Genomic DNA, 25,054 nt, shown 5'->3' on the forward strand with positions numbered 1-25,054 from the left:
GCATTACAAAAATTTGTTACGTAATATAAAATTACAACAATTATCTACAATTATAAATGTTCAAAATTTATAGTGGAAGCAAGGGATATCTAAGGAACTTTAATACATTAACTGATTTACGCAAAATACAAACAAAAATAATAATAATATATTAAAAGGATCCTATAAAGTAAAGCATTTAATAATTTTGAAATATCTTAAATTTGAAATATCTTCTTAGCTTAATTTACAAAATTATAAAATTCTTATACGATTAAAGTACGCACAAAAACAGTTAGATATTATCTGTAGATATTATCTTCGTATGTAAAAAACGAAAAGAAATTAAAAATATCAATTATTTTTAGCACGTACAGTTGTTATCTGACGACAATATTTTTATATTATGAACTTAACATAAAAATTTTATAGTTTAATTATTTTTACAAAGTGAGATGGTCTTTACATAGAAATCACATGCACGGAAAATATCGAGCAATTGAAACTAATTGTAAGATTAAAAGTCTAGAAAGAAGATTGTTTAGAATTACGTTTTATAAATGTGAATAGGAGTGAAGAGTAGTAAAGATGAATAATATTGCATGCGGTAGTAAGTGATGTCTGAATGCAGTTTACTTTAATATAGTAGAACTGAAGATTATATAAGCAAAACAAAAATTTAACATTATTCTAGACTTTTGTACAAATCTTGCATTAGATTTTTTTATGACATACATAGACATAATTATACATAAAATATTTAAACATTTTTATATACAGTTCAGGAATATGGAATAATATTCAAAATGCTATCATCCTATTTTTCGTACTAATAATTCAAAATTATGTAAATATATTTGGATATCTCATAAAAAAATTTAAATAATTTTAGATAATATTGATTTCCGCACCACTGTACGTTGCTATCATTGAAGTAGATATCGATCGGTGGAGATTACATTCATTGGTTTCTAGGTCGTAATTCTAAACGACCTAGAAACGATCAATATCTTTTTTCATCTCTCAGAAAAACAAATGTGCTGCCTGTTTTTAGAGCAATCGATTCGTCAAGAAATACCGATCTTTAATCACGCATCACAATGCGCCGAAATCAATCTACAATTTGTCAAATTGTCCCTGTTTCATACACAGATTAGATAACGGCGGAAGTTTTTATTTGCGATGTTGCCATGATTTATTCACGTTATATGACGTCAGTAGACGAATCAAACGTTACCATGCGCAATATTATGTGGTCTTATACGAAGCGATACCACAAAATTCGATTGCGTTTCAAGAGAAGACGGACAGAGTCACCGTCTGTATATGATAATTTGTGAGAATTACCTTAGCAATAATTTTATTATGATAATGTTAATAAGAAGCTTTTTTTATCTAACTATTGCGACAGCTATTATTGCAATGTTTTCTGCAATTTCTTGCACGCACGTATATTGTACGTAATAGTACAGAAAAAGAAAAACTGATTACATACAATCGGGGAAAGACCTCAAGTAATCTATCATATGATGTTACCATAACTTTAATCATTATATCAATAACTTTCTTTTTTCGTAATAATTACTGCAGCTTATTGTTTGCAATGTATTATACAAGACTGATACATACATTTTAGTTTTTTTATCAATATTTTGCATTACATTTAATTATACTTCGTCATTAATTACAGACTAAATATTAAAAATAAAACTTTATTTATTTAATTAAAACATAAGCTTTATTTTAATAGGTTAATAGGTATTATTGAGAGAGATAAAATGCGGCGTTACTGATAAAAGTTTGTTTAGACAAGGATTAGACACGATAACTACATCTAGAAAGTAACATTAGAAAAAGAAAAAACATTGAAAGGATACGTAGAAAAAATAATAAAAAAAGATTGTTCTAAATATAGTGTTTCAATGGCTGACATTTGTATCTATAATTATATGTGATCCATCCTAAGATAAACGATATGAAACTGAATATTGGCGAATTGGATAGAATACCGAAATTTTATCTTGCCCAATGCCAGCGCAATCTTCATAAGTATTTTACATCGGGCTTGTTTGTCAATGCCCAATAGTAAACGGGCGATTAAAAGCGCCCATGCTCGATAACGTGATAGCTATTTATCGATTTCGATAGCCCGCGAGAGGACTACTGCCTCATCAGTCATCGACGTGTCCTCACGCGCGTACGCACAATGCTGCGTTCCTATTTTCGCTGACCTTGAAACTAGGATGAAGGAATGTGTCGGTGACCTATATAGTAAACCGCGAAGTAGCCTATTGTAGTGTACCGCGACCGATCCTGAGGACGCGCGCCCTACGTGGGGACACTCCACGTGGCCGTCTCTCCCTCGTGTGTGTACTTTATGTCATTATGCGAAAAAGGACAATGGGAATCGTGCAATCGTTGATTGATTCCTTCAACCATAAGTCTGATTCCCAGTCGGGAAATACAAATAACAATGGATCTAAACCAAAGAATGCAGCCAAGGTGGAGGAATATGAGGATGTGGAATTAATACAAATGAAGATGGCCATCACGAACGATCCTAACAGTTTCATTCTAAACAATCTCATGATGTGTATCCAGTTCTTCGAGAATTACGAGGAGTAAGCACTCCCGTTCCAATGCTTTTTCACGATGATTCATTGCAGTTGCGGAAAATAATAATTACTATCGAGTGTAAATTTGGAAAAGAAATTTGGAAAATGGGATAATAGTTATTCAACTGCTGTTAGTATATTAACAAATGATCCCGATAATAAATCTTATTCGATGTGATGAAGCTTAGTATAAAGTTCATTAAATAAATATTTGCACATTCAAGTTGTTACTGTTAACAACACATTAAAAAAACCATAACAGTGAAATTAATGTCAATTAGAGATAACCATATCATGTGTATATGTATCATCCATATCATATTCAGAAATTTATTGGGAAATTGGGAATATTGCTATTTTGCTGATTACGTAGTGACTTAAGAAATATCAATTCCATTCATCTTGATTTTATCTAATCTATAAATTCTCAACACATATGAAAAATATTCCTCGGCGCTATTAAGAAGTATACTCATGAATTCTTTACATTACTTTTGCTTTTCAATTTGCAATATAATAAATCTCTTCAGCATTGTGTACACAATCAGGCGTGCTTCCACAACATAAGGAATCATCTTCTCATTTGCACAGTAAAGATCTATAATATAAAGTAATATAGATGTGTTGTAATATAGATCTTCATTGCAAATAAAAAAAAGATATTTTTTCTTATAATGGAAACGCGTATGATGGAAAAGCGTTGTGTCTAATATGAGATTTATTATGTGACAAATTAAAAAGCAAAAATGCAAAGAATTCAGAATTCATATTATTTTGTGATTAACATTACATTAAAAAAATTAATTTAAATGAATATTGAATGGATTATTAGAGAGTGCTAGTTCATATTATATTTAATTAAATATTAGAGGAAAGCCCCCTGTTATGAGATAGGCCTAATATGAGATAACGGCGTTTCCACTAAACAATAAATGCTATCTATTGATTCCATCATGAATTTATTGTTCTTGGATTAAAAACTATTTAGTGGAAAATTCATTATTAGATCATGTTTGTAGTCGGTACAAAAAAAGATTTTAAAATTTAGATGTCTCCAAATTTCATTGAGATGAGCTTTTAAATTTTTATTATTTAATAAGTAAATATTTGGCAATAAATTCTTCATGTAATAGTGTTAAGATCATACTTATAGAAAAATACGTGATACGTTGAATTGCTTAATTACAGAAGTTAGATTTGATGATTGTAAAATCGTAATATGAGATACCCAGGGTATTTCTAATATGAAACCTATGCTTCTATGTCATAGTGAAAATCGCTAAAGTATAAAAGTTATTGTACAATAATAAAAAGGACAATCGGAATAAATATCGAGTGCTTATTTCTGCGATGCTTGATTCCGATTACCTGAAGACGAGTCAGCTAAATACAATGCATCGTATACTCATTTTGTACGCGCATTGGCTGTTTATTTGTATTTTAGAAACATTAAATAAAGTTTTTTTGTTGCAATACTGATGTACTTTTATTATTGATTTCTCGGGACATCTCATATTAGGAGCACAATTTTTTGACTTTGCGATTTGCTCACTTTATTTCTTTAATTTATAAAAAAAATTAAATTTGAATTAAATTTTACATAACATTATCTTAAAGCTTATTAAATTCCCTTCAAAATGACCTATTATTTTTTTAAATTCTGTCCATAGATTTCTAGCATTTTTTCATTTTAAAATGAACTTGGAATATATATCTCATAATAGAGGCCTTTCCTCTATACATAATATTTATATTTTTATTATTTTTCATATTCTAATATCAATAATTATTTTTGAAAAGTCTTTTGAATATTTCTTTTTATATTTTTATATGTTTATGTTTTAATTAATTAAAGTAAAACAATTAATGTAAAGAATATAGAGTGAAAATATGTAGAGAAAAGTTTTAGTGAATCACATATACTACATAAATGTAGTTAGACATAATAATGATAAGTGTCAGAAAACTAATTATCGGAAAACTGCTTTTACAGAGATATAATTCAAATTAAAGAGACTTTGGTACCAACTTACGAAAGCGAATTAAATAAAGTGCTCCCATCTCAAAAGCACGTTCTACTGCCGGACATTCTTCAGGAGCATATCTCCCATAACATTGCTTTTACATCAAAAAGACAAACCGGTGATCTCATTATCGAATCGCTGCACCCCATCCGCATTTATATTGTGCATGATAATATTGAAATTACAGAGCGACATTACTTATCAGAGTATAGTAGCCTAAATAATGGGATTACGTACAACATGATGGTGCAACCGAGTGAAAATCCCGGTAAGTAAATTTGTTTTGATTTATAAAATATCCCAGATTGTCTTTATTTCTTTTCGCAATGTGTTCCTAGCTCAATTAGAAGTAGATTTGTTTTTAACAAAAAATGTAATTAATAAATAATTTCTAAATTGTAGAAAGATTCTAAAAATTTTTTAAACTAAAAATTCTCGCGAAGAAAGTTTTAAATAGAAAATAAAAATATAAAACTTTATTCCACAATTCAATTCGGAGACAAATTTAAACGCTTTAAATTAAAATTATGTTTCTATATAAGTATATTAATTTTAACGATTTATTTCTCAAGTTATGATTGAGTTTAAAAACTTGCGACTATTTTGATAAAATTTAGAACTTAATAAGAATTAAAACTTTCGTCGAAATATACGATGACGACGGTTCAGCAGACTCAATAGTTGAGTGAGCGCTTGCTGCTATTGATGTATTCTTCTAGATCTAAAATTTTGATTGAATGATCTAAAAGAATAACGCTCATTCAACGTTGAGTTGGCTGAATGCGCCCAATGCTTCTGCATCATATAAAAAAAAAAGAAGTCCCAAATCTCTCCAATTTTCAAAAAATATCATTTAATATAATCTTTTTTAGTAAATTTCAATTTACTAAAAAAGATAGCGTTAAATAATATTTTTTTAATAAGAAAGATTTTTAATAGATTTAGTAGAGCATTCGACTAAAATGATATTCTGTCTATAGGATACGTGCGATTGCGACGTCTCGATGAAACGCCGTATGCGAGTAACTCCTGCAAGGAAGAAGACATCGATCCTTCTTTAACAGTAGATGACGACGAAATATACGATGGTGACGGCGAGAGCATTTATGGTCGTAATTCGAACATGACACATCACACCAGAATCACACCGCATCTCTCTAGAAAGAGAGGTCTCCAAACTTCTTCAATTTTCAGTGTCAAATCTTTGCCCAATCTTCATGACAAGACAATATACGAGGATCAAGTATCCCTTTCCGTAAAAAGTATTTACGAAACCCGACCCAGCCGTAATTTCAAAACTGAATCTGATTTCGAGCATAGATCCTCAACAGAGAATCGAAGGAGTCATGGTCAGAAAATATGGTTGAAAAATGAACTAGAAGTCAGGAAAGAAAGTTATCAACGTTATTCTCAATCCGGCGTGGCGAAACAGAAAGTTTGCAGACCAGCAAGCATCACGAGTTCTGGCTACCGATCCGAAGCTTGCGACAGTGATAGCGACTGGAGTTACCAACCTCCATCAAAATCCAGCTTGCAAACAACTCGTAATGTGAATCATAACAAGAATACCGCGGATGGATCGACAAAGATCTATTCGGATGCGATGATTCCGACACAGTGTTTCAAAAAGATGAGAATCAACAACGATGGCAAGATTTACATGTTACAACGAGAGAGGAAGCCGCAGAATTGCAAGCAATTTCGCCTCATGTTGGCCGACAGACAATACGACTCTTATGTCTTCTATACCAGCAGTAAAGTGTTCATGAACTACTTCGTCGATCTCTTCGTGGATCAATTAGCGGAGCCGCTGGGTTTCAAACGGGAAGATCTGAATCACGTAGAGGAGTCGATTATCTACTGTGACAAAGTGATCGACTCGCATAATTTGAGGCTGCGCAGACTCGAGTCCTACGAGATCTCACCAACGATATGGCTACAGTGGCCAGAATACGCACAGGAATGGCTGGATAGACCAAGGAGCACGTGGCCTGACTACAATGATATCAACAAAGTAAAAGATTTTGGTTGCTACGTAGTGCCCGAAGACTCTCTACCGAGAAAAAGAAATCTTTTGTCAAAAGAGTTGTCTTGGCAACAAAATGCCAACAATATTCACCAGGAAATCGAGTGGCAGTTAGCATTTCCAGCCGCGGAACGTTATCTAGAGACCTGCATGACGCGCTCACAAGTGCAAGTGTATTTGATCGCGCTGATGCTCCATAAAACCTTCTTAAGACAGGTCCAGGACTCGACAACTGGCTTAACGACTTCTCACATTAGGAATAAACTATTCTGGTTGATCGAAGAAAACGATCGACCTTTCAAATGGCCCGACAATCGGACTGGCGACTGTCTAATCAAGTTGTTAGATAGTCTTTATCGCTGCCTCAGCCAGAACGAACCAACTCTATTGGACTATTTCCTCCGTGACAAAAACGTGTTTAACAAAGTACCCGCCAATCTCCTGTTGCACAGCCAGAAGCAACTGAAGAGAATAATTGAGAACCCTGTCATGTATGTGTTCCATGCGATGGAGAACATCAAGTATAGCAATAAATTTTTTCCGCGTTTAAACTTCACGAAGCTGTTCAACATACTGACGGTAAAGCCGTGGTTGGCTATGAATCCAGCTCTAGACATGTATTTGTCGCCGTCAAAGAGTGACGAATCATACAGAGATGAGATCTATAACAAATCCGGTGGATTTTGGAACAAGGCTCGAAAGAAGAATTTGCGTAACTACAGCGCGCCAATAGCTGCGCCAATAGTGAGGAAAACACTAATCACCCCGCGCAAGGCCACTGATTGTATCGTCGAAATCTCGGTGAGTTCCTTAAGAGATAAGATTATCAATTGGCGTTCATAATGAGCAATCCACCGCAACAAATTACTGTCATAACTGATTGTGCCAGACCAAAAAAAGTGGAGTCCATCCATGATGCTACACAACTTGTGTCGGGAATCTAATCTTATCTCGGTTTCTTCGAGATTAGCAGATTAAGAGTCATGGTTAACTCACATTCCTGTCTTATTTTTTCTTTCTCTTTTTCAGGAACGATGTGCCAAATTAGAGGGTATAAGGCTAGCTGCTTTGTTGGACTTCTTCGTCACACATTTTGTTAAAATGGCCGAGTGCTGTCACAGGTATCGGGCTTATCAACAGAAAGAGGTTTATCTCGATCAAGCTGATCGATTGTCGATCATTCTATCGGAGATGACCAGGTACAAGGACGATGCTAAAGCTTATCGCAAGAAGATCTATGCTCTGAGGATAAAACCGACGATGAATTCAATGATTAGGTCACAGAATGAGCCGCCGGAAACTCCTGAGAGGAATCAAAAACCTATATTCAGCAGCACCCTGAAAGATCGTTTTACGCGACAATTTGATGAAGTCATAAAACTGCCAAAAGACGAGCAACCGCAATCTAGTCATCAAGATCACAAAAATAAGATAACGAAAACGATTACCTCCGAAATAGGATTAACGAACGAGGGAAACGCGCAGGCGAATCCTGCAAGTGCGATTACGAGCGAGGATGAAAGTCCTTACACTTCGAGAAAGCCTATATCGAAGGATCAGGGTGATGATTCAACCTCAAAAACGATACAAAAAGTGGTCTCTCTAGCGGATAATCTAAACGAAACAACGTTTATATGATACGTACGTTTAGGAGCGTGAATGATCTGTCGAAAAAAAGAAGCAAAATAGAAATGCATCGTTGTATTCAACGCTCGTAACAAATCCCCATACAAAATTATTCCAGCAATATTGGAGTAACGTTAGACGTGTTCAGTAGATTCAAAAGTTAAGTGAGTGTTTACTGCTATTTGTGTAATCTTTTAGATCTAATGGTCTAATTGGATAATCTAGAAGAATACATCAATAATAACAAGAGTTCAACTGTTGAGTCTGCTGAACGCGCTCATTGTAAGAATGTTGCTGCAAGCTTTTGTGTTATAGACAGAATGGTATTTATGTTTCGAGATTGGTCGATAATTAATTTAGTAAGTAATCGAGGAAGACTGAGCGTGCTTATCGCATGCTTGCGAATTGTCGATATTCGATCATCGCGTTATGCAAGAGCGCACATATTTATGTATAGTAATTATTAGTAGTTAATTCTCTCTCTTCGTCCGCAAACTGATCATTTAACTCATATATTATCTTTATTTAATAAAAATTAAAAGTTGTCTAAAAATGAAGAAAAAATTAAAATTTAGTTAAAAATGTATAATTTAGTAGGAAAGAGATAGAACACTGCCTTCTTTTATTTCGGAGAAGTTTAAAAGTGAAATTTTACTTGTACCAAAGATTCAGGTTGCAGGAGAGTTAAAATAATTTATGAAAATAGTTAATTCCGCTGAAGTCACAACTTAATTATTATATCTCATATTACATATCATATTAATTTTTTTTGAACATTTTATATATTTGCCGACAAAATTTATATATGAATCTAATGATTTCATTACTTTTATTTCATTATCATTAATATCATTATCTTTATATCTGTTGTTAGTTTATTAAATCCCTTATTTGATCGCAAATGATATCTCTTCACTGAAATATTCATACTCAAAATCATGCATTATATTTCATTAAATAACTCAAATTGTAATAATTTAAATTGTAAAAATTTTACAAATTTAATCGAGGTATGTACGTTTCTCGTAAATACTTATTTTTCTAATCATTCTTAGATATATGTAAATATTACTCTTTCCATATACATTATCATGTGAGTGATAAATATTATATCCAAAACAAAACAATATAAAACAATCATTGAATAATTTTTTTGTTTACCTCGACACCATGCTCTGTGTAAAAGTCGGCGGTACCCATACTGGCATATAATTTGTATCCCATGTTTTTTAGATTTCTGATAGATCCTAGTAACTCCATTTTATGCTAAAAACAAATCATTATTTTTATATCTTATATATACATTCTTTTTATTAAAACAATTTTAATTCTTTAAAGATTTTAGTTATTGCAATTTCCTTTTTTATCAATATTATTGATAAAAATTTTTATCAATTTAATATTGAGAAATCAATATTATAAACTTTTAGTTTCCATCTCCAAAATGGTACTCTGCTTCTTATGAAGTATTATAATAGCGTAAGTATAGTTAGTTATCATTTATATAAAGGTAGTTCTTTCACAATATAATTACCTTAAAACTTCCTACGGAGAGTAAAATACCCCTTTGGGGTATATGAAAACCGGTGCTCATCATGCCTTTTAGATAAGCTTCGTAACGATTCTCACCGAAACAAGCTACTTCTCCAGTAGATACCATCTCTACACCCAACGTTACATCAGCGCCTTCAATTAAGCCAATAGCAATATATCAATATTTAAATAGCAATATATCAATATTTAGTATCAATATTTAAATAAGTTTTTTAAAATATAACAATCAATATATCAATCAATAATAAAATATATATCTATATAAATCAATTGTATAATACCTAATAATATTCTATTTAAATTTTAAACATTTCTTAAAACTTGAATTTAAGCAATCTAAAAGAGATTAAAAGCAAAGTTAATTATAAAAAAATAGGTTTATTGTAACAAATATAGTATAAAACAAAAAAATATTACAGAACTTGCATGTAGCATATTGTTACCATTGAAGTATAAATAAATTTTCCGTATATATAATATATATATATAAATTTCCGGTAAACTAAATAAAATTAACGTTTATACCTGCAAGACGAGAAAAGGAAAACTGCGGTACTTTCACTCCAACTTTTCCACAGCCAGCTAAAACATCCACAGGTTCAATCGTTTCACCAATGATTAAACGAGTTGCTGTTGCAACGAAATCATGATCTAAAGTTTTTGAAACGAAAGGGAAAGATCTGGATACTCGTACATTACACTCGATAACCTTCAGCTCATTATCCTAAAACGTAATTATTAATTTTTCTTAAATATAAAATATAATAAAATTATTTATTTATATAATTAATATTTTGTATGTCTAGCTAAGCAATAAAAGTAACTAACTGTAGCAATGGTACATGTAAATATTAAAATGTTATATACAATTAAATTTAATTAATCAATTTTCGACTACATGAAAACAAAGCATGCGGCGTCTACCTTTGCAATTAGCTGCATATTAAAAGGACCAGTGACTCCCAAAGATGCTGCTACTGCTTTCGAGATGCTTTTTATCTTCACCAGAGTTTGCGTATTAATGTCTTGTGGTGGTGTTACTAATGTAGCATCACCAGAGTGAACGCCAGCATTTTCCACATGTTCCGATACTGCCATGCATAAAATAATCCCTTCGTAAGCTACAGCATCGACATCAATTTCCTTTGCCTCGAGAATAAACTTTGATATCACTACAGGGTGCTCTTTACTAACTTCGCTCGCACTTTTTAAATAAGATTCAAGATCTTGATTCGAGTAAGCGACATTCATTGCAGCACCGCTTAGCACATATGAAGGCCTTACGAGGCATGGATAACCGACTTCCTCGCAAAATTCAATTGCGGATTTCAAATTTGTCAGTTCCTTCCATCTAAAATAATATAAAATATCAATTATGTTGTGGGAATTATCAAATAAATATTAAATAAAATTTGTACCTCGGCTGCGATATGCCGATATTGTCGAGCATACGAGAGAATTTAAAACGATTTTCGGCACCGTCAACTGATTCCGGGGAGGTTCCGAGAATTCGAGCTTGCTGTCTATGCAGGTCCATAGCAATGTTGTTAGGTAATTGTCCACCCATAGAAAGTATTATACCTTCAGGACATTCACAGTCGTATATGTCCATTACAACCTCGAAGGAGATCTCCTCGAAATACAATCTATCGCTCATATCATAGTCTGTACTGACTGTTTCTGGATTGTAATTCACCATTATGGTCTTACGTTCAAGATTTCGCAATTCACGCAGACAACTCACGGCACACCAATCAAATTCTACTGAGCTACCGATTCTGTACACTCCAGAACCTAAAAAAAAAGTATTAAATTTTTTTATTTAATACTTTTATTCAATAATTATATGTTTATCTTTAAATTATGTTTAAATATCTAATTTCTTTATATCGCTAATCTCTTATTAGATAAATATATTTTTTATTATATTTCTTGTGATGAATCAAGTTTCTTGAATAAAAGTAGAATTTTGCTGTTTATAATTATCTCATTAGACGATTCTTTATTATTAGTATTTTATAACTATTTAGTTTTATTACTGAAAAAGGTTTTAATTATTAATTAATTATTTATGCAACATTATACCTATCACCATTGTGTAACCGCCAGGGAACTCTACGTCGTGAGTAGTACCATTATACGTTAAATAAAGATAATTAGTACTGGCCGGCCATTCAGCGGCCACTGTGTCAATTTGTTTGACCATCGGTCGGATTTTATGTTCTTGTCTCTGTATTCTGACAGCCAATTCGGAGCTTTTCACTATGGCGGCAATCTGTTTGTCCGAGAAGCCGATTTGCTTTGCGCCTAGCAATAAATCGCGTGTGAGTTTCGTATGATCGGTGTTCTCCAGGAGTACGTGATAATCGATGATGTTCTTCATCTTTTCGAGGAACCAACGATCTATCTTGGTAAGTTTATATAATCGATCGATCGAATAACCGGCTTTGATCGAAGCTGCGAGAACAAACATTCTCTTATCTGTTGGCTTCTCCAGTTCTTCATCATTTATCGGCTTCACGTAAGGGTCAAAACCATTTACATTTTCATTGACCATTCTCAATGCCTTCTGGAAGGCTTCCTCGAATTTACGACCGATCGCCATCACTTCACCTACACTCTTCATGGAGCTACCAATCTTATAACAAAAATAATATATATAAAATATATATATATAAAATTATTTATATACATAAAATTTATATATATATATATATATATGTATATAAAATAGTATATTAAAACTATGTATAATATAATTATTTTTCTTTGATTAATTAGTTTTCATCTTTTTTACAGTTCTTAATATACTATTTTATGTAACTTAAAAAATATTTAATATGGATAAAAATAAAATAATATATATATATATATAAAGTATTTTGTGAGACAATACAAGGCTAGATGATGAGAATAATTTATTCGTAGTCAGGAATCTTGGGTTTGATTCCCAACTCTTATTCCATGTATGTCTCGGTTTTGAACTTTTTTTAAGAGAATAATTAGAAAATTAAAAGTTTGTGTTTACAATTTCAACGTTTAATTTACACTAATTTCTGATTAACATTTAATCAAATAATTCAAGAATCAAACAAGTCAATGAAGCGAATTAGAAAATTATTCAATAGATACCTTCGTGCTGACGCGATGAAATTTGCTAAGATCCCATCTGGGTATTTTAACGACACAATAATCAAGACTCGGTTCAAAACAGGCTGTCGTTTCTTTGGTAACAGAATTACAAATATCCGGTAGGGGTATTCCAAGAGCTAATTTAGCGGCGACGTAAGCCAAAGGATAACCCGTAGCCTTGCTGGCTAAAGCCGAGCTTCTGGACAATCTAGCATTCACCTCGATGATGTAATATTCTTCGGAGAATGGATTAAGAGCATACTGGATGTTACATTCTCCAACGATGCCGAAGTGTTTAATGACCTTAATGGCGGTAGTCCGCAACTTGTTGTAATCTTTATTCGACAGAGTCTGGCTTGGCGCGACGACGATGGACTCGCCGGTATGTATACCGAGTGGATCGACGTTTTCCATATTACACACCGTGATGCAATTATCGTATGCATCGCGGACAACCTCGTACTCCACTTCTTTCCAACCCTTCAGGGATTTGTCGATTATTAATTGATTGGAATGCGCTAGAGCTTGTTGCGCTAATGTCCTTAGTTCTTCTCTCGTGTTAGCAAAGCCTGAGCCAAGACCACCGAGCGAAAAGGCAGCGCGCGCCATTACGGGATAACCCAGTTTTTCAGCAGCTTCTAGTGCCTGTTTGGAAAGAAATTATACAGAATGTCTCTTATAACTGATAATACAATCGGAAAGAAAATGATTGTACATGAAAAATAAGTCGAAAACGTAGAAATATAATTCTTTCGTACAAGATTTTATTTTTGGAAAAATCAACTTTAAATTAGATACATGTGTATGTAACTATTTGTTTTTGATTTAAGAAGTGTGTATTCCATACGTTTTCAATAATGCATAAAGCAATAAAATTCATCGTTAGTAAATATTTTATTTTATGTATGTACACAATTGTATTATCCAATACAATAAACACAACATAAAAAGAGATTATAGGAAAATTATAAAAAGAGAATCTATAGGAAAATCCATTAAGTCAAGATATGTAGTCAAGTACATACATATGTACTTAACAAATATTTGAAGTCAATTTTCCCGAAAAACCTTATATAAAAAAATTTTATTCTACGTTTTTCACTTATATTCTTATGTAAAATCACTCCCTTTTTGGCTGTATCACCAATTCTTTATAAAAAAATAAATCAAAAATATATAGAAAAGAAATTTTTTGCACCCTAGTAATTTTAAGTAGTCATTTACCTCTTGAACTGAATATACGGCAGCGCTCGGCGCGACTTTTTCATTTATTTCGCTGACACGATCCGCGAAAATCTTTCTATCTTCGGTTTGTATAATGGATTCAATTGGTGTCCCTAGAATTTTAACATTATAATTGGCGAATACGCCGTTTTTCTCAAGTTCCAGGCCACAATTTAAAGCGGTTTGCCCGCCAAATGTTAATAATACACCGTCCGGTCTCTCGGATCGTATTACCTAAAACAGATTAATGACAAATTATATATATTGACAGATTATTAACAATTAAAATTCTTATTTTAATATTAAATATTAGATAAAATTTAATATTTATAACTTTATCAAAGTTTACATAAAAATAGAAAGATTGATGTTAATAATGTTTAATATATTGATGCATTATTTGTATTACAATTATTAACGATAAATTATTAATTTAAAAAATTCATTATTTAAACTTTAAGTGCAGCCAAGCTTACCTGTTCTACGTACTTCGGTATAATCGGTAAGAAATATACTTTGTCGGCCATGCCTTTTGACGTTTGCACCGTAGCAATATTAGGATTTATCAAGAGAGTCTGTATTGATTCTTCTTTTAGCGCTTTAATTGCTTGCGAGCCTGAGTAATCGAATTCTCCAGCTTGGCCAATACTAAGACCTCCCGAGCCTAGAATCAACACCTTTTTCGGTTGTTCGGTCATGATCGGAAACAAAGGTGTATAGACCAGTTTTATATGGAGTCTATCCTTTACAGAAACGTAAGGATGATTGTTGATCTGGTCTTTCACGCTCTCCAGAAACACATCGAAAAGACATTCGAGATCCTCAGGTCCTGCTGTGTGTTCCGGATGAAATTGAACGGAAAAATAGGGTAAGACTGAGTGGACTATACCCTCGTTACTACTATCATTGGCATTAGTAAAGAGTACTTCCCAATCAGGCGGCAATTGAGTAGCATCGACGCAAAATCCATGATTTTGCGAGGTCATATAGCAACGTCCAGTGATGCTATGCGTCGCCGGTTGATTATGGCCTCGATTGCCGTACCTGCAAAGTAAGTGACAGGCATCGTTTGTAAGCGGTTATTATACTTCGACTATTACAGTCGGCTATTACATAAGACGTCTATTACGCATGACAGAATAATAATTTGTTGAACGATATAAAAACGAGTGACATAGAGATAAGAACATCTGGAACAAAAAGTGTGATAGAAGTCTTATCTTTTTTGTTTTCCGAGCAATATAAGACAGTGTTGACATATTTATATGATAATTATGATAATTTATATGATATGTACTGCATTTTATATGTGACACAGCCAGCGGCTATAGATAATAGTTGATGTCCAAGACATATACCGAAGATAGGTCTTTTTTGTTTGAATATTTCTCGAATATTTTCTATGATCACTTGGCACATGTTAGGATCACCCGGTCCATTGCTGAGGAATAAACCATCGTATTTGGCAGTCTTAATATCGTAATTCCATGGCACAATATCCACGCGAGCACCACGTTTTAACAGACATCTCAGTTGGTTGTACTTTAAACCACAGTCAACTACACATATACAAGGGTACCCACCCGGATTATATGTTTTTGGGTTTGACTGAAAAAAAAATCAGATGTACATATATTGAGAAAATTTTCTGAGTAAAAGTAAATAAACCGGAAAATTCTAATCATATCAATCAGAATCATATCAGAAATAATCAATAAAATTGAAGCATTACGCAAGATTTTCGTATAATAAAGTACACTTATAAGAAGAAATATTACTTTATTATAAAATGCGCTTGTAAAAAGAAGCAAATTACTTTACCTGAGAAACTTCCTCAACAAGATTTCTCTTATTAGGATCTTCTATTGGAGGCATTATTGGCAGAGAATGTGACGGTTGACCCATAATTATCCTGCCCAATAAAGTACCTTTTTCCGTAATTCTTTTTGTCAGTGCTCGTGTGTCAATTTCGCATATACCAGGTACATTTTGCTCCTTCATCCAATTGGATAACGTCTTAGTTTGTCGCCAGTGGCTGGGCTTCTCGCAAATTTCTCCAACCACGAGTCCAGCAGTCCATATACGATGGGATTCAAACCAGCTGTCAAAATTGATAATTTAATCATCAATGATAAGTAATATTTTCAATATATTATATTTACACAGATTTCTTAATTTATAAACATTCCGCAGAAAATCTATAAAAATTTTCTATGGAAATGTTTTATAATGTATATATATGATATATATATATATATACTTTTTTTAAGTAAAATTTTTTTGTTGAACTAAAAGATTTCAAAAAATATGACTAGAAGAACATTCGTAGGAAAGAATATTTAAGAAAAGGTAAACCGATATTTTAGTAAAGCGAATATATTTTACTTATTATCTTATTATATATTTGATATTTATATTGATTTTTATATCATATTATTTTGTATGAAATTTATTACTTTACTTTTTTTTTTTAAACTTTACTTAAAATATATTATAGTTCGTTACACGCAGAAAAAGCGCAATTGATTTGCTCAATTGACATGCAATACGCAAAGATTAATGTTGTCATTGAGTAAAGTCGTTAATAGGCGCTGAGTTAAATCTGATTGCGATCACTTACTATGATATGCCGTATTCATCCTTTTCGTCGCCGAAGATGCCATAATTTCCTATGAGTGGGTATGTAAGCACTAAAATCTGAGCGTGATAAGAAGGATCCGTGAGTGATTCCGGATAACCAATCATACCAGTCTGGAAGACTATAAAAGAATGATAATCTTTATATATTCGGATATGCATTATTCCACTTCGTACAGTATTTGTGATGAAATACAAATACAAAAATTATTGCTCGATTAATTAAAGATTTTTACATCATAATAATGTATGAAGTGAGATCATTGTATAATTCAAATAAAATATCTTAATCTAAAATTGATATTGTACATCTCAAGTAGCAAGTTAATTATTTGTCGTTTTAACGTCAAAATATTTATTGTTAGCATCTTATTAATTAAGATTGAATTGTTAATTCTCGTGCAAACAATTTATTATATCATGGATTTTGAATTTTCAATCAGTTTTTACAATTGTAATTTATGACGGTTACTACATTATATATACGTAAAATAATAATAAATTATCAAATATTAATAAAACGAATAATAATTCTTATATTATTAAAATCTGTATTACTTTTCTAGAATTAACGATTTAATAAAAATGTTGGACTATTGACAGCAAATTGTAACATGTCAACAAGAGATCAATCTTTGCTCGATCTTCCAATTAAAATTTATTCTTATATAAGGCATGTTAATTTTCTATATCTTCTTAAAGTAGTAACACGTGTATAAGCTTGAAAATTTTCCGCGCAATATAATCCGACGTGAGGACTTATAAATGAGAATTTATTGTACATGTGTGTGTATGAATGTGTATAAACTTCTCATCAGCAAGTTTACATCAATTCGAAAGATTACTTTGGTATTTCTTTACATGACATATGATCTTAAATTATGTATCCATTAAAGTAGATCAAATTAACAATGTACTAATATCAATAATAATCTATATTAAAGTTGTAAAATATATTAAGTTTATTTTAAGAGCATGTTTACTTCTTTTTTTCTTTTATCCGCTTCTACTTACAATTTATATTTAAATAAATATATTTATATTAATATTATAATAAAATTTTAAATAAAGTATTCTAAGTACGTATCTTGTAATTTAAAACTAGCGAGATTTGACCGACAGCGTCTATCTTACCATTCACAAACTGCATTTGCAACGTAATCATTTAGACGGCTTATCACCGGTAGCCGGTTGGAAGTAACGTAAATACAAACCAGTAATAATGCTTGAGTTTCAAATAAATAAAAAAAAATAATGTTTAAAATTGTAACAATGTCTCTCTCTTTCTCTCTCTCTCTCTCTCTCTCTCTCTCATTTGCAGTAAAGAGTTAACTTTCAAAAAAATTTAGACAATGTAAAAAAATCTAAATAATTATGCATGTCAGTATTCTTACTCAGTATTATAATTGTTTTATTCAACATTTTTTGTTAAGCATAAAAATTATACTTTAATATATGTGTAATTTATGCGTAATATATGTATCATTAGACATGCATTTATTTAAAACATGATTTTTAATGCTTAAAGACATAATATGATTTTTTATCATTAAATATCAATCTTGTAAACCAATATTAATTACTTGTCTCGAAAGAATTATGAAAATTTTAATTTTAGTTTTCCAACTTTTAAACTTTTTAAAAGTGTATAATAAAACATACAAATCAAATTGACATAATATTTTTTTTTGTTAAGGAAATTAGTTAAAAAAAACATTTTAATAAGAAAAAAAAGTTAAATTAAAAAGGAAAGACATTTCATATCAACGTCTCGCTCAATCGTAGCGAATCAATATTATGTTTTAAAAGTCAATATCTAGTAGAAGATATGCTCTCTCTTCTCTATTTATCATATTTATAGACCTTTACATGATAAGAAACAATTTAGCAATCTTCCATGCAGAAATAATTACTTAATTGACAAACGTATCGTTTCAAAAGCTATACTCCTCGAGACATAATTTTTGCGCATATTTAACATAAGCAATGACATTGCATTGTAAATATATCTCCGATGAATTACACAATATACTATGTTTCTTATTACGTGCGGTCTATACAAAATAACGATAATGTCATTCACAATATATAAAAAAATATCGATTATGTAAAAAAAGATCTGTATGATGCAAATCATAGTGTGTCTCATCTTATAATATTTTCATGCATAAAGGTGCTATTTCATTTGTACGTTTTTGTCGCATTACAAATTTTTTAAGCCTGTTGATTGGCTATGGGATAGAGAGACTCGAAGATCTCTCTGTTCTGTACACGTTTACCGTATGACAAAAATGCACAAATGAAATAGCACCTTAATGCTTTTCGATTAGAGGAAGTTGGTCTGAGAAACAGGATGCACGTGTTCTCATACGACTCCGATTCGTAACGGTACACGTGTTCACATTTATGCATAGACTTACCAATTTCACCATCGACGGATATATCGGCACCAAAGTGTTTTCCCAAGAAAATACTGCCATCTTCCAAAAGAAGATAACTATCATTTGCGTTATTGGAACTGGTAGATGCGTTGCTAGACATTTTGAATTTTTCCACGCACGTGCTGCTCACACACTGCGTGAATGTGAGCCGGTAGCACGCTTTTAAGCCATCGAGAGTTAGGTCTTCTCCTACAAAGCGACATGTACGCTGTTAATGTATTAGTAAATGTGTATTGTACGACCAATTGGCGAGCAACGTTCCCGCTTTGCTGCGTGGAAGCTACCAGGCAAGTCATGTGGTGAGGATTGCTGCTATATCATTGGACGCTTGAATGGTTGAATATCGAACGCTTTATATACCGTTATATTAGCGGGAAGATTTCAAATCGATCTTTAAATTCTTGCTACTTCCAATTCTAATTTAGAATTTTAGCCTAAAAATTTGTAAACAATTACGGAAAGTAATTAATTTGTTTAATATAATGAAATATCTTTATGCACAATCGCAAAATATTAAGCAATTAGAAATGTATTATATTAAGAATATATTAATTAAAAATTGAAAAAAGTTCCAAAGATTAAATCAATAAAGGAATATAATGTCAATGAGAGCCGACCGTGTGTAATAAAATATAATATATATGTCAATCACCAATTACAGACGTTTCGATCACAAAATTCGGAATAATATTTTTCGGAGTCAATTAAATTATTGTGTAAAGATAGAATAAATACAGTTAATGAATCATCGTTAAGCTGTTGTCCAAATTTAAGAACTTTATAGTTGTCTGTTGTATTTGACTGAATATCCAGACAAGAATTTCATCATTTAGTTAAAATTGTGTTAATTGAAATTTTTACAATATAACTATTCATAGTCAATGTATTAAAATTAATTATATCAATTAGAAAAATCTTACTTTGTACTCACCTATAACGATGATCCATTATAAATTCGATGTGATTATAACTATGTCTTGAGAGCGTGTAAGAGAATGTTCCGTATTCGCATTATTTATAAATATAAATGTTAAAAGTAAATAAATACCAATATAAAAACGATACAAAATTATAACTTATCAGACAAACCAATTAAATAAATTATCAACATAAACCAAATAATCATCAAATTAGAAATCAACGATACAAATTTTATAGCTCATAAAACAACATTACTTTCTTCTTAATTAAGTGTATAACGGATTCAACATTTCCGGGCCTTTTTGTAAATTCAGTCCATTTTTTTGCTTTTTTATATAGATTGCTTCCGAAATTAATCTTTTATTAAATCTTTGTTCTTCATCACAAATCTTAATATCTTAATATAATTCCAATCAAAATCATGATTGTGCTCCATTCTATGTTCTATGATTATTGAATGTTGTATGGTATTCCTATTTATGTGACTTCGATATTCATTAATTCTTGTTTTCAAGAACCGTTTTATTTGGTTTCTATATAGATAAGATGCATCATAATATTTTTACAATTAATTTTATAAACCACATTAGATTGTAATAGTGAAGGTAATTTATCCTTTGTGCTCTTATAAAAGTATTAAATTTATTAAGTCCTATATAAGCCAAACGTACCGTTCTGTTATTTTTAAAAAATCTCTTAAATTTCTCCGCTATTGATGGTACATAGGGAATAGTAAAAAATATAATTAAATTGTTAGTATTATTCTTTCCTTGTGTATTATTGTTGAGTTGTTCAAATTTATTGTGTAACCTTTTTTTAATGTTTTCAAAAATTGACTTTAAGAGCTAACTGTTATCAAGTAAGATAATGAAACGTTGATAATGAAACAAAAGTTTTTCTCATAAAAAATTAGATGCGATAATATCCAATCTATCAATCCCATAATTGTCCCCATTTTATGGCATCTCGGGTGACACGAAAAGAAGTTTAGATATCTTTCAGAGAACGAGGGTTTGTGATACCAATCGTATATTAAATTGATATTAACAGACGACTATGAAGTTCTTGAATTTGGACAACAGCTTAACGATGATTCATTAACTGTATTCGTTCTATTTTTACACAATGATATAAATTGACTTCGAAAAATGTTATTGACACACTGAAGAGGATCGAATCTTGTGATCGAAACGTCTGTAATTGATGATTGACGTATATATATATGTTTTATTACACCGTGTAGGCTCTCATTGGCATTATATTCCTTTATTGATTAAGTATATATATATATACGTAGAAATACATCTTTTGCTGAAAAAGAAACAATCACGTAACACAACTAAATATATTAACTTAAAAAAATATCATTATCGATATTCAATATAATTTATATATAATATAATAATAATATCATAAGTATAAAAATAAAAAAATAATAATAAAAAAGCGCGAGCTTGACATAGAAGACAGCGTACGGGTCGATCTCCGGCCGAATCGAAAAATTTTTGTACGCTCGTAATTCCTCTCGGTAGACAATAACTACCGAGAGTATCTTTGCTAAGAGTATTTCTCTAATAAAAATCGTTGTTCGACGTTAAACAGTACATATGACTGTGTAATCAACATGCACACTACAGGTAGAAAATGTATAAGACATGCTCAGCCACAAGCAATAGGATTGAAGAAGATAAAAATAAATTTTTCTCTAAATTTTTTAATAAAAGTCACTTGTAATTTAAAATGGTGAAGATTTAATCCGAAAATGATTATATATAATATATAAAAATTATGTAATAATTCATACTTTATAAGTAAACAATACCAAATCTGTCTAAATAATCTCTAATAAAAATAAAATAATTTGAGAGAACATATAGCACGCACACACATACACATGTCATACAAAATTATGCTGCTATTCTTTGATATTCCCAATTTTCATTTATCTTATTATAGTGTATACGATCGGCGATTAGTGTGTCCCGTGCGTAATAAAATTCCATCATTTCAGGTGCTAATTTATACGCTACGCTAGAAAAACACAAAAAAAACTCTATTTTAATTTTATTAGTAATAAATATATTGTTTATAAACAGCCAGATTTTATATGTTCGTTACAAGTTTCAGTATTCAGCTGAAACTTACACATGATCCGGCATTGTATGAACGATATCCTTTTGTACTAATATCTCGTTATACCGGCGATTCAAATTGTCCCAGTCAGCCGGTTGGTCTTGATGACAAAGATGGGTTCGAATTTTACAGTGCAACGGCTCTCTCTCGTATATAAGTTGACAAGCCGGTCTGTCCAGTTTTTTCATCAATCCCTCTATCCTCACCTAAATCATTATTTCTTGAATTTTAAGCACTTTTTATTCAACAAATCGTTAGATGTATTTCTTATATACATTGTCAAAAATATTTTCATTTTATATTTTCACTTATTAGGAAAAGTATAGAAATTATAAAATCTCTAAATATGAAATATATTAAAGATTGAGTAAATAAATTTGATAAGTATATATTTAAAATTTAGTTCATGGATTACTCCAAAGCTAGGTACTTGCCTGTTGCGTGATATGCTGTTGTTTATCGTCCTTATAGTCCCACAAAAAGCACATAGCAGCATATAAATTACAATTCTGTAAAGAATGAAAATAAAACTAAGATCTTCATTACTCGAAAAACTTAAACATTAATTAAAAATGCGAATTAAATTGCTTTAGTATTATTAGATGTCGCTTTTCCAGCATTCTTGATTAATTTGGTTTTTTTCTAGAAAATTTATTTTTTAAAAATTTATATTTCAAAAAATTATTATTTTGAAATAACTTTCTTTATAAACTTCCACTAAAGTTTATGTTTATTTGAAACGTGCGTTAAAGAAATAATTTGGAAAGGAAATCAAATTTTACTTTATCTAATATATATTTTAGAATTAATATTTATTATTATTAGAGGAGCACGAGCGTGGCATAACAGAAGTATTGATCTATCATGCCATGAAATACTGGATTCAATCCCGATAAGAAACCAAAATATTTACGCTTGTATCTCCTTTCAAAAATCTGCCATTCGAAACTGGCGGATTAAAGTTATGAGTCTCATATGCTTGTAACAAGCAGAACAAGTCCCGATAACGTCAAAATGATATTAAAATGAATGGGAATTGAAAAATGACTTTTAATGATCATTTTAGAGTCATTTTGATATTATTTTGATATCATAATTACTTGTTCTGTTTAAGTAAATAATCAGCGTGCATACCATAAAACATATGAGAGAGTTAACACAGAGGCCTAACGTAAGAAGAAAAAAAGAAGAAGATTAATATTTACCATATCTTTGACTTTTTGGCTGCGCGTATCTGTCATAATAACAAAACCGTTATCGTCGAATTCTCGTAAGATTAAATTTCTCGAGCTGACTTTCAAATTTCTGAGACATAGAAAAAGTTTACATTTTTTTATATTAGATAGAGTACATTTCTAGATTATACTTACAGTGAAGAGACAGTTGCTAGACAACAGGTGTTTACCAATCCAAATTGGAATTTTATCGCTTTATCGTACCATATCCTAAAAAGATCGACGGGATTGTCAACAGGATCGATTCGTGCGAAACCCACAACATCGTCAGTCATTTCCTTTGTAAAATATGTGCGAATTAGTTGAACAAAGCGTTATAAATGATAAAAATTTTTTGTTGAAAAATATTCATTTTAAACTTATTTTTAGATACATAGACAATTATCTATTTTTAAATAAATAATCAATTATCTCATTCCAAATACATAAGCAGTTTAAATAAGCAGTTTAGATAAGCAATTATCTTATTTCAAATAGGTAATGAATAATTTGCTTGATTACATAATAACAAGATTATAAAATGTACTGATTTCTACGCATCTGAAAAACAATTTTAATAATAAAAAATATATAATAATAAATATTTAATAATAAATAATATAATTTTGCATAAATGTTTACGTAATTTTTACAAATAAGACAAAACTGTTCTAAATTACATTTACAAGGAAAGAGCGATTTTGCTAATGTATCTAAAATTTAGCTAGAAGCAGATTTGAAAATAATTTTATTATACCATCAAAATAGTTACATGGTGTTCAAATTGTGCAATTGCTAGATTACTATCAAAATTATTTACAGCATTATAATTAACCCTTAAATGGTCAACATAATTATTATTTTAATGATCCAACAAAATTGTTTTTAAATCTGTGTATGTAATTAAATTTTTAGACATTTTAACAAAATCGTTTTATATATTGAATTTAATACACAATTTATGAATGTGTAAATTAAGGACTTAATTTGATATTGTAATCTCAATAATTAATCGATATTGTTATATCATTTGTGTGAAATTTTGGAACTAAATAATAACGAACATTTGTTGCTCAATTTTCGATAGTATTCAATTTTATATGTATGTAGCTAATACGTCATTTTTCTCTTACAAAGAAGCAGCGATATCTTCCTCGAAATTTTATTTACTTATTTAATTAATTATTGAAATAATTATTTGAAAATATTTACCATCAAAGAGACGAATAAATTCTGTGTCACGTTTCTAGTAAATATCCAATGGTCGCTTCGACACCACGACAACCACACTACTACTATATTTCTTATCGATTTCCGTCTTCTGTTGTTATCTCCAACCTACTGTTCGTACGCTTCTGCGCAAAGCACACTTCAGTGAAAGTGCCAACACATTGTATGTATAATCCGATCGTCATCATAAAATTAAATTCTGTGCTAATATATATCAACTGAAAAATTTGAGTTTCCCACATCTTTTCACAGCATCAAGAGGGTTGAGGAAAAAATATGTTATTTCAAACATCACAAA

General features: G+C 30.9%; 3 protein-coding genes across 5 annotated transcripts in view; 1 reads left to right on the top strand and 2 right to left on the bottom strand.

Annotated features, from left to right (window-relative positions):
* rudimentary (carbamoyl-phosphate synthetase 2, aspartate transcarbamylase, and dihydroorotase rudimentary) overlaps positions 1 to 21,735 on the bottom strand; it is a 33,339-nt gene extending 11,604 nt beyond the window's left edge. The window contains exons 1-13 of the mRNA XM_087406706.1: positions 19,238 to 21,735; positions 16,801 to 16,939; positions 16,002 to 16,281; positions 15,478 to 15,788; positions 14,657 to 15,224; positions 14,181 to 14,414; positions 12,957 to 13,601; positions 11,910 to 12,462; positions 11,243 to 11,618; positions 10,749 to 11,175; positions 10,350 to 10,548; positions 9,805 to 9,956; positions 9,432 to 9,536 (exon numbers count right to left, since the gene is read on the bottom strand). Of these exons, the coding sequence (XP_087262832.1) occupies positions 9,432 to 9,536; positions 9,805 to 9,956; positions 10,350 to 10,548; positions 10,749 to 11,175; positions 11,243 to 11,618; positions 11,910 to 12,462; positions 12,957 to 13,601; positions 14,181 to 14,414; positions 14,657 to 15,224; positions 15,478 to 15,788; positions 16,002 to 16,281; positions 16,801 to 16,939; positions 19,238 to 19,358 (4,110 nt within the window). The 5' untranslated portion in view covers positions 19,359 to 21,735. The remainder of the gene's footprint in view (positions 1 to 9,431; positions 9,537 to 9,804; positions 9,957 to 10,349; positions 10,549 to 10,748; positions 11,176 to 11,242; positions 11,619 to 11,909; positions 12,463 to 12,956; positions 13,602 to 14,180; positions 14,415 to 14,656; positions 15,225 to 15,477; positions 15,789 to 16,001; positions 16,282 to 16,800; positions 16,940 to 19,237) is intronic.
* LOC147909801 (uncharacterized) lies at positions 5 to 8,871 on the top strand. The gene is made up of 4 exons (XM_087406718.1): positions 5 to 2,600; positions 4,588 to 4,886; positions 5,599 to 7,445; positions 7,674 to 8,871. Exons 1-4 carry the CDS (start codon positions 2,365 to 2,367, stop codon positions 8,280 to 8,282), a joined length of 2,991 nt encoding a protein of 996 aa, XP_087262844.1. The 5' UTR covers positions 5 to 2,364; the 3' UTR covers positions 8,283 to 8,871.
* Positions 21,736 to 21,877: 142 nt separating the features above from the next.
* Positions 21,878 to 24,880, bottom strand: LOC105153615 (uncharacterized). 3 transcript variants are annotated; one of them, XM_011068557.2, is made up of 6 exons: positions 24,739 to 24,880; positions 23,683 to 23,825; positions 23,518 to 23,617; positions 22,747 to 22,821; positions 22,325 to 22,518; positions 21,878 to 22,205 (listed from the first exon to the last, which is right to left on the bottom strand). In XM_011068557.2, exons 1-6 carry the CDS (start codon positions 24,739 to 24,741, stop codon positions 22,199 to 22,201), a joined length of 522 nt encoding a protein of 173 aa, XP_011066859.1. In that variant the 5' UTR covers positions 24,742 to 24,880; the 3' UTR covers positions 21,878 to 22,198. The 3 variants fall into 3 exon arrangements, with proteins under 3 accessions (XP_011066859.1, XP_011066858.1, XP_087262838.1); XM_011068556.2 differs by having other exon boundaries at positions 21,878 to 22,210; XM_087406712.1 differs by having other exon boundaries at positions 22,106 to 22,232.
* Between the last annotated feature and the right edge of the window lie 174 nt (positions 24,881 to 25,054).

This window comes from Acromyrmex echinatior, chromosome 5 (genome assembly GCF_024713525.1).
Source record: "Acromyrmex echinatior isolate Ae372 chromosome 5, ASM2471352v2, whole genome shotgun sequence".
Taxonomy (NCBI): Eukaryota; Metazoa; Arthropoda; class Insecta; order Hymenoptera; family Formicidae; genus Acromyrmex; species Acromyrmex echinatior.